At 37.1% G+C, this 10,235-nt stretch overlaps 1 protein-coding gene across 1 annotated transcript in view; it reads right to left on the bottom strand.

Annotated features, from left to right (window-relative positions):
- Positions 1 to 10,235, bottom strand: part of AHRR (aryl hydrocarbon receptor repressor) — an 82,754-nt gene continuing 72,519 nt past the window's right edge. The window contains exons 7-11 of the mRNA XM_068194518.1: positions 9,991 to 10,124; positions 8,432 to 8,631; positions 6,639 to 6,757; positions 5,548 to 5,689; positions 1 to 3,013 (exon numbers count right to left, since the gene is read on the bottom strand). Coding sequence (XP_068050619.1) covers positions 1,894 to 3,013; positions 5,548 to 5,689; positions 6,639 to 6,757; positions 8,432 to 8,631; positions 9,991 to 10,124 — 1,715 coding nt within the window. The 3' untranslated portion in view covers positions 1 to 1,893. The remainder of the gene's footprint in view (positions 3,014 to 5,547; positions 5,690 to 6,638; positions 6,758 to 8,431; positions 8,632 to 9,990; positions 10,125 to 10,235) is intronic.

Raw genomic sequence — 10,235 nt, 5'->3', positions numbered from 1 at the left:
CAGTCTCACTCTGCATTAGGAACAAGTTTGTTTGCCCACAAATATTTTTGTAGTTTGGCTTGAATTTATGTGATGTGGACAGTGGTGTACTGGAGAGCAGTGTAAATTCCACCACTGCGATCTCACTTCAGAACAGGGTCTGATATTGCATTGCAACCACTGGCAGGAGTATTACAGCAAGGATAACAAGACTGTCTCAAACAAGAGGCAGCACATGGCCAAAAGAACTGATGTACCTCAGACACAAAAAAGGAAACATTCTCATGGCTTGGATATGGTCAACTGGACTATGACAGATTTAACCCAAGATACAGTAAGATGTTGTTGCCCCTCTTTACTCTCCAGTGTGCAGCATTTCATACCACAGTTCATAAGCACTAACATGCAGAGGATTAATATCTTTACATCTCTCAACGCTACTGTACAGGCAGTAAATTCTGTCAGAAGAAATAGTCAGTCTTCTTGGAGAAGAGCAGCCTCCCAGGTGCAGAACCATTGCACTACCTGAAAACGTCACTTATCCCACATATTTAAAGCATTTGGGAGATTTTTATGCCACCTATCTGATATGTAAAGCCATGCCCTTTGTGACAAACAGATAAAGGAAGACATTATAATTATTTATAACATTTTGAAAAAGAAAACATTCATTACAGGGCTTCTTTTAAAAGCACATATACATACATCTAAGCTTTTTTTTTAAATGATGTGGTTGTTATATAGGTGAAGTTGATATAAAGTTGAAATAGTGCAATTTTAAAGAAAAAGTTAGTGCAGGTGTCAAACTACAACAATAACAAAACCCAAATATACCTTTATTTTTTTGTTGTTGTGGAAACACATTACTCTCTGGGTTCAAAGAAAAGTATACACTCTGTTTTCAAAAGCACTAAAGTGCACTGAAGTGCCTTTGAAAAGTGTACATCCACCTCTCAGTGAGATTAAGGGTTTCTTTTGGGACTGAAACTAGGATGTTTTTGAAAATAATCTTAGTGTGGGATTTGGTTTTGATGTAGGGTGACAATATCTAACAAGCTGCTATCAGTCAAAAAATACTATCAAGTAAAAAAGTGCATTTCCTTTGTTGATGTTACAAGTAACAGCAAGGAAAATAATAGAAATACTTGGTTATCACATATAATTAACAGCATTTTGTAACTCATTTATAGAAGTAGATTACATCCCATTGTTCAGTCTTTCAGCAGCAACATGAAAGGCTGATGGCAATGAAATGGAAAAATATGGATTTTAAAACAGTCATATTATCAAGAAACTTAGGAGTAACTTCAGTTTGAAGTGAAACAATTTCTAATTAATTTATGCAACTCGTTGTTTTTACTTATGTGGTCCTTTTAAATTAGGAAGTTGTGTTGGGAAGCCCTTTCCTATTGCCGTTAATGCTGGGATGAAGGAATAGCTGATCCTTCTTATAAGAGTGAAAAATAATTATAAAGCAAAAACTCTTATGGTAAACTGATCACACTGAAGACCATAATCATTTTTGATTTGCACAGAGGCATCACATCAGCTTGAGAAAAACAAACAGAACAGAGGAAACAGAAATTGTTAGACTTTGCTAATGAACTGTAGACAAGGGAGGAAAGGTGATAAGGAAAAATGATCAGTATAATTGTGCAGCAAGTAATGATTATTTTTCTGTGCCTGAGGTTTTATCTTTCTTTCTTCTTTCCAAAGATCACTAAAAGGAGGGCAGTAGCAGGGGGTAGGCTGTGTGTACCTGTGTCTGTTTCTTTTTACACACGGGTGCACACACACACACATTCTCAAAATCTTTCCACTGGCTTTTGATTTTAGTAAGTCATTTAACTCAATTGGAAAAGAATCTACAACTTCTTGCTTTTAACATTATAAATATTTCAAATGCTATAAAATCTATTGCAAAAATGTACATTCAGCGGTTTTATGAGGCACAGGGCCTGCTAATGTATTTTCAGGGAAGCTTGTGTGTACTCTGTTCTGTCTGCTGTTGGACAATGGTGGAGAATCCAGGGGCTCACGCTTGATTGCTTGAACCAAGCAGGGGTTTTTAAATTCACATGGCATTTTGAACACCTCATTAATCTGCTCTTTCTCCTCCCCTGGGCTGGGGCTGTAGAAGTGGCTGTAGCAAGCTGTGTGTGGCAGGTCGGGCATGCTTTCCAAACACACAGAGGAGTTCTGAGGGCAAAAGGGGGACACCTCCTTGTTCCGTGAACCCTTGCAAGCTCTGTTCAAGTTCAGGTTGTTGGGATGATTTGCTATGATGCATTGCCAATTATGGGGTGTGTAAAGGCAGTGCCTTGGCTTCTGGCATGGCAAGGCTGGCTCGCAGAGGTCTGGCTCCGTTTTGAGGTGCATTCTGTTGGGATAGCTGGACACCTGCTTTCTCACCGAGCCGCTCTCGTCCAGCCAGGCTCGGCTCTGCGAAAGCAGGTAGTTATCAGCAATGTTTTCAGAATCAGAGTCGTATTCCATTTTGATAGGCATCTCCAAGGGAATGGCTGTGTCATAGAGAGTCTCTGAAGATATTAATGGTCTCTGCAGCTTCACATGGTCTGTCGCATAGTTCTCTGCACAGCGCTGTTGGAGCCCCGAGTAAGACTGGCCGTTTTCTGCGCTCCCCCAGTGGGAAGGACAAGTTGATGCCAAATTCAAAAAATTTTGGTCTCTGTTGTAAAATGATCCAGTTCTCCTGTTTGGACACGTGTTCATTCTCTGGCTCATAGAACAAGAACTGGAGTTTCTTGAAGTCCAGCTACTGTTTGTGGTGCAGTTGTTTTGTATGCCTAAAACTGATGCATTAGAACTGAGAGGTTCCTCTTGCATAAAACACTCACCATTAGTATGAGGCTCAAACTTCACTTTTACATTATCTTGTTCATTCTTCACTGCTGCCCAGTTAAGATGCTTCCACTGGCCCAGAGTTTCAATGGCACTGTTATAGGAAAGCCCCTCCAGGTTTCCTTTCAAACTGGCAAAACCATTTAGTATCTTCAATTGTTCATCTTCTTCCCTTTCAATAACAGTAGAAAAAAGAAGTCAGTCAATCAGAGGTTTCTAAATGGTTGTTTTCTGGGATACAGAGTGGCTCAACATGCGTTACAAGCTATGCATTGTCCTCAATACGGGACTCTCAAACCCTAGTGCACAAAATCTTTTCATTTGCTTGAGAGAACAAAAGAGTGTCCCTGCATCTGGGTGTCAATGTGTGTGCACAGCTTTAACTTTCTGAGGCATTGCTTCATTTGAATTCATGCATTGTTCTTCCATTTCAGGCACACAGTTCAATAAAGAACCTAAATATTGTATTACAATACAGTAATTCCCCTACACTTCTGTTCTTCCCGTAAAATATATCTAAGTAACATTTTTGTGTAGAAAATTCTAGAGATAAAATACAAGTAGTATCTTAAATGAGATCTATTTTATTTACAAGGAATTATTTGGACACATAAGAGCTTTCTGATCAGAGTGATTCGAGGGACAGCCATGGGGGTCTTAAATTTCGAGAACACAGCTGAGAGGAAATAAAATGCCCAAATTAAACAACTGAATAGTCACAGATGTTCATATTGGGTGTATGTTTGTTTTATATGTCTAACTTAATTTATGTTTTCTAAGATGGCCAGTGAATTAATTTTCCATGACCTCCAGCTGAAGTACTCAATATTAAAGAAGAACACTGGCAGAGAGTGTTGCCTGAGCACTTCCATGCCCAAAGCAGCTGTTTTCAGAACTGGGGTCCAAATCCTGAGATTTAGGTCTTGAATTCACTAATGTGCTGATTCCCAGCAGGGTCAAGTGCCATGAAACCACCTCATGCATCTCCAAGCAAGAAGCAGCCATCTCAATAGGAAACTGCATATGAAAAACCTGACGAACTACGGAGGGGTTTAGAAGGCTTTTTCTTCGTTTACAAGAGAACTTTTTTCCTTGGGTATTGAATCAATGTGCAAGAATAGGATTTTCCAGTAGAGGGAGTCCGTGCTGTTACAAAGAGAGAACGTCCCTCTGTAATAATGTACACCATGAAAGAAGATTTTCTCTCTTTCTCTCTTTTTTGAAGCATTAAATATCTTCAGTCCTCTGCTAAATATTCTTATTTTTATTATTGACAGTATTGAGATGCAAATGGTCTCATAAAAGTTTGCTGCAGAACATGCTTCTCAGAAAATGGTCAATTTGGGAAGCATAAGACTGAACAAAATGCAATAGTCAAAAAAAGTTAAGCCCTAAAATGAAGAATTTTACAGTGAAATAGTATCCAGTGAAAATTCTCCAAAAGAATCTATGTTTCCTGGAAGACAGCATACATTTTAACAGCAGCAAAAAAAAAGTTGTAGCATATACAAAATCTATCGCATACTAAGACATAACTGAATATAAACACCAAGGCCAACTCTTGTAATACTTCAGTCTGTGGGAACTATCAAGCACAAAGGAAGGATTTTAATCACTCTGAAAGCAAAAATGTAACTAAATAAACATGCATAATTACACAAAACCAATTTGGAAGTAAAGAAACTAATAAAAGAAACAGCCCCTTTTAATCTGCTTCTTAATAGAAACTCATTCCCTGACACAGCAAGATGATGTTTGTGCCATCCCTGTAAAGGTAAAAAGTTCCAGCATCCTCGGGTGAGAGCTCCCCTGCTATTCATGTGGATCTTGGGAGACACACTGCCTGCAAGGAATATCTACTCTAGAAGTGCAAAGACTTTTTTCATTTATTTCTTCCACCTGCAAGGCGTTCTGGAAGAAAAAATCTGGGATAACAGCCACATTTTTAGCACTGGGCCAGCTGGTGGCTACGTAAAACTCCTGGCCCCTGCTCACTGAGTCCACTCTCTTATCTCTTCCCTCAGGCCAGCTTGAAGAGATACTTCAACAAGGCTCACAGGAACTGGAACAGACAGTCCCACAGGGGAAGGATGAAAAGCCCACTTGAGAGGAAAGGATAAAACTCATCCAAAAACTCCTCTCTGAATGCAAATCTGAGAGATTAGTTTACTGTGAAATTAGTTACTCCATGACTGAGCCTACAGGCAACTAGATGTATCTGTCTACAAGCATACAATGAATATGAGTACCCTTCTTTAGATTGTGTTGCACATGCACACCTGAAAACATGGGCTCAACTGTCTTACATGAAGGGAAAAAAAAAGCTTAATATAGTCAAATGCTGATAAGCAGAAAAACTAGGACACTAGATTTTCAGCTGCAATGTAAAACAAAACCCAAAATATTTTTTTTTGTGCAAGAAAGACAAATATTAATAATCAAGTAATTTATTTCTGTGTTAATGTATATGTATACTCAACTTCAGAAGAAGAAAAGGCTGAAGACAGAAAATAAATATTATTTAGGATTGTAACTGCCATTTCATATGTCCCAAGACAGAAATAGATTTCCATATAATAAGTAAGCTAAATTTTCTCGCTCAGCTCTTCTCTTAGGTTACTACAGCCCTTTGTAAGATTTCATACAAAAAGAATGCATTCATTTTCCTAATTTTTTTTTCTTTTTGGCACTGGAAAATATACTTACTTTAACATTTGCTGTTGGGCAAGGACATATTCTGAACAACCACTTCGATACAGAAGTTGAGTGTTAGCTTGAACCCAGACCCAGTGATCTTCATTTGTTTGTACTTTGACTAGAGAAATGCCATTTTCTCCATTATTCTTTGCTATATAATTTAAAAGAAAATAGATTTTAATAGAAGCGGTATTAAGTATTTTTGTTAGCTAAACTGCAAATGTTCGAAGATTTCTTTGTTGCCCTAGAAGCTTTAGCATAGTAAAGTACGATCTAAAATATGTCACAAAATGAAGCATATTACATCTTAAAACTAAAATTTGAAAAGCCTAGTAAGGCACTTAAACTGTAACCAAGGATTTTACAGTAATAGTCATTCCTTCTAGTATTTTCATCTCAGTAGTAGTAGTACCCACAAAAAAATGTTCATGAAAAATGGACCTATAAGAGAGAAATGATTTTAAAGACATTAAAGATTTCCAGCAGATATGACAGTAGGATGAGTACCAGTCCCCTCAAGAAGTTGCCCAGTAGGGTAGGCTTACCATCACAATTTTATCTATTGCAAAATCTGAAATAGAGCCTAGACTCTCATAATTTTTCCACAGCCAAACACTGGAAAAGCATGAGTCAAAGCTGTGGGCACATCATGAGTTTTAAAGACAATGCATTCTAATTTTCTTCTGTTTTCTAATCTTTGGGGAAAACTAACATTTGTAACACATCTTCCAGTTTTCATCAAAGAGGAATAGATATTGTTATTAATTGTCAGGATTTTCACATAAACATTAAATTCAGTGCTGCCACTTTTAGGCAAGCATACGTTGTGTATTCTTTTATTACCGTTTACTTACAATTTACTATTTACTCTGATTGTTTATTTCTCTGTAAATTTCCTACCCACTCTGAAATCACAGACTTATTCTGCATCATCTTTTGAGGTGGGCAATTTTTTTTTTTTTTTTTTTTTTTTAAAGGAAGAGGTGTTAGGGAGAGGAAGAGAGCATTGGGACCAAAACCTGAAAAACTTATCAGGAGAAAATAAAAGACAAGTTTCTTTTTCCATAAACTATATTTAATCTAGAAGTACTTAGCAATACCTTTGATTTGGTTTTCAGCAATCTGTAATGCATTAGTGAAGGCAGCACCTTCATGGTGATTGTTTCTTCCATATAATTCTGTTGCTTCACAAAGTCCTGAACTGCCTTTTGAACTGGAGCTGTAGACAGGAGAAAATGTGGAAAATTCCTTGTCAGTCAATGACAACACAGTAGAATCACAGACTCCAAAAGATATGATCTTCAAGCTGATGACTGTTAGCAAAGGCATTTGATTTAACTATGTAGTAACTAGCACTAAATAATTGTCTTTTTCCTGCATCATTTGGTTGCTCCAGCTAGTGTGTGACTGGAGTTCTGTATTCAATTAAGAGGAATAGTTATGTTTAGGAATATTCTGTTCATGACTACTATATCTGGAAAAATAAATTTCATCTGGAATTGAGAGAAATGCTGTGTATATTTTGCTCTTCCTATTCAAGTTACGTTCGAGGTACGTACATCACAGTGACCAGCAATGCATTTAAGTGTTGGCATGACTTCAATTTGCAATAAAAACCATATGATTTGAATGTATTTCTTCCGATCTTTAGCTAAAAATGCTTGAATCGGGGCTTTAAAAGGGTGCAATGTCTGTAATACTGAATTACAAATGCTTCCTTGCATTAAGACCATCGGAAAACAAAACAAAAAAAGACTATGTAAATCTGCCCACCATCATTGGCTACCATGCTTCAGACTTGAACCAAAGCAAACATTGAAGATAAATGGTTGCTTCATTCTTGTCAAATCCTTGGCCACTGTCCAGTCAGGTAGTAAAGCACTTCTCTATGAGGAATTCAGTTCTGATCATCAGTTAATTTCACCTGGGCCACTGGAAAAACTAGGAAGTAGAAATGACTTTCCAACTGTATTCCAAAAGCCTGCGTAGTCCATTATATCAGACTTCCAGCAATTTAGTTCTTCTCAAAAGGATGTATGTACTAGAACCACATTATACATCTGGATAGTGAATCCACACATACACAAGCATAATCTAATTAAAAGCCAAATTATGGTACTGTCAGTGATACAGATGAGCATTTTGCTTCACAGCAATAGAACTCATTACTGTAAGGTTATATTAATCAAATAAGGGAAAATACAATCCTAGCCCCAAACATCAACAAATTCTGCCATAGAAGAGTAACAAAATAAGTGTTAGGAAGGAGATGAGCCTGAACACAATCTGTCCTGATCTTTTGTGATTGCTACCAAATGATTACCTCCAAGCCATTTAGTGCACTTGTAAACGTACATGTTCATAAAACTTCTGTTGAAAGATAAATGCATACACCAAGTACAACACATTAGATTCTTTGTGAACACCCCCCCATACACACATTAAGCTTTCTGAAGTTTTCCTATTCCTTTGCTTGTTACCAAAATGCCCAAGTTGAAATAATTGTGTTAGCAGAAGATACTGAAATTAGAAAACTTACATTAAAAATACTTTTTCTTTTCCACTTTTGCAGCTGGCTTACTGCATTGGTAACTTTTGAAGGTTAGAAAGATATCCTAATGTTCCATTTCTAATATAAAATTTTGTATATTGAAATATATTACTTAACATGTATTATAAATAAAGTACAGTATATTGTATCAACTTGCATTCTATTGTTTTATTATAGTAATTGTATTATATTTATTTTGTATTCAATAATAAATCCAAATAAATTATTCACTTCTCTAAGAAAGAGTTTTAAAATGGAGAGATATTTAGCATAATTTGTGTTTTTTACATGCTTAATAGCCCATAATCTTCACTAAATGCCAAAAGATTAATTTGTAAATACTTTGTGTTCGCTGCTGCTGCATCATCAGCTTTGTGTTTTGCTCTCACAAGCAAGCTTTTCATCTTCATCTCTGTCACAGAAGGGAGCAGAAGTGGTACCACTATGCAGAATAAAGACAGCTGAGGTGGCAATACTGTTCCTGATGAGGACTTCTTCCTTTGTCCAAAGAGGAACTTTAGTTTGCCTTGGAACTGCATTGTCTGGTATAAAAAAAACACAAAACAAAACAAAACAAACACACACACACACACACAAAAAAAAATCCAACAACTTAAGCATTTAGTGTATAAACATTTGATATGCTAATACAACCTATAGACTGTGTCATTTAACACCAAACCCAGTTTTGAATCAGCGATTGAAACTACGAATTTGATTTTCTTCATATAATTTAAACCATGCTGTTTCAGAGACAGGGTGGGTGGAGGTACTATCAACAGTAAGGTGAGACTTTTGGGGCTGGTTGAGATTTTTTTCTCTCTTGTGCACTCAGAAGTAGAAGTTCTGTGTTGCATTCTGTTCACCAAAACAGGCCACGTACAGCAGTGCAAACATTTGTTTCCTCTGTACTCCACTGAAGCTAGAACCATTCTTTTTGTATGCTCTGTTCTCTCCAGCAAGATGGTTTCTTAGTTTCTTTCCTCTTATTTTGCACTTTCACAGACTGGCAAGTATACAACCCAAGGGCTGTGCAGACAGGTACCAAGGGAAGAAACAGGCCTGAGATAGCCACATACAGAGTGCACAGCTTGGAAGGAACTGTCTGTCCCTGCCTCAAATGTTTGTGTAGTCAGAGAGCAGGCTTCAAGTTAATAGCAAGCTGCTGCCTCTCAGTGAAAAAATTAACTACCAAAAAAAATGCCCTGTGAAAAATCAGCCCATTTGAGTTAGGCATTTTCCAGAGCTACGAGATTAAAGCAGGGATGCAGAAATGACAGCTGCGGAGACCCATAGCCATCTACAACACATAGCCTTCCAGCAAATGAGCATCTGAGGCAGAACTTGCATTTCCCAGTCTCATGCTCATTGTTTCATTTCTTTGCACGTACTGGAGTTTCCCCTAAGTAGAAACAGCATTGGTCTTTACTAAGGAAATGGAGAAGAAGTGACTTCTAGAAATGAACCGCTCCTAGTATGGAGCATGCAAGAGACTTTCTAATTCTGGGTTTTATTATTAAAGGATTCTTTACAAAAGGGAAAAAAAACCAGATTAATTTTCCTTCTTCTTAAAGCAAATACTTTGGGCTTAAATGTTAATTGTCGAAATTCAGAATTGCGACCCTTGTGCTATGCCCAGTACAAATTGAGAACAGATATTGTCGAAGAGAGCTTAAAACATAAAAATTTTTAAAGTCTTTCAAATATTGCAATCTTCTTTTCTCCCATCATTCTTTACACATATTAAGAATTATGTTAGGTGTTTCTTGTTAGTGCACAACAAAAGAAAAGTGTATCCTGTCAATGCATTTCCACAATATTTATGTTGAAGAATTTTTCATATGAAGTAATTAAAGTCTATTATGTCATGCCTACAGTGATCTAAGTGAAGCTGTACTTACAAGGAATCCAGAAGTACTGTCCAACAAGCAGCGAACTCGACAGATGAAGCAGCGAGTTAAGAAGGAAGAATAATCTGTTGTCATGCTGTCGTTCTCTTGTGCTTTGAACAATTTACTGAGAATATACTCTTCTCCTAGGAACAACAGTGGAGGCAACATATATCAGATCACACTAGGAAAAAATGAAAATGTTCTGTAGTCAATTGAGGAAGCTGTTACGGAAATTGCTAAAAATTGCTTTACGG

This window comes from Anomalospiza imberbis, chromosome 1, assembly GCF_031753505.1.
Source record: "Anomalospiza imberbis isolate Cuckoo-Finch-1a 21T00152 chromosome 1, ASM3175350v1, whole genome shotgun sequence".
Classification (NCBI taxonomy): domain Eukaryota; kingdom Metazoa; phylum Chordata; class Aves; order Passeriformes; family Viduidae; genus Anomalospiza; species Anomalospiza imberbis.
This window is presented reverse-complemented; position numbering and strand designations above follow the sequence as displayed.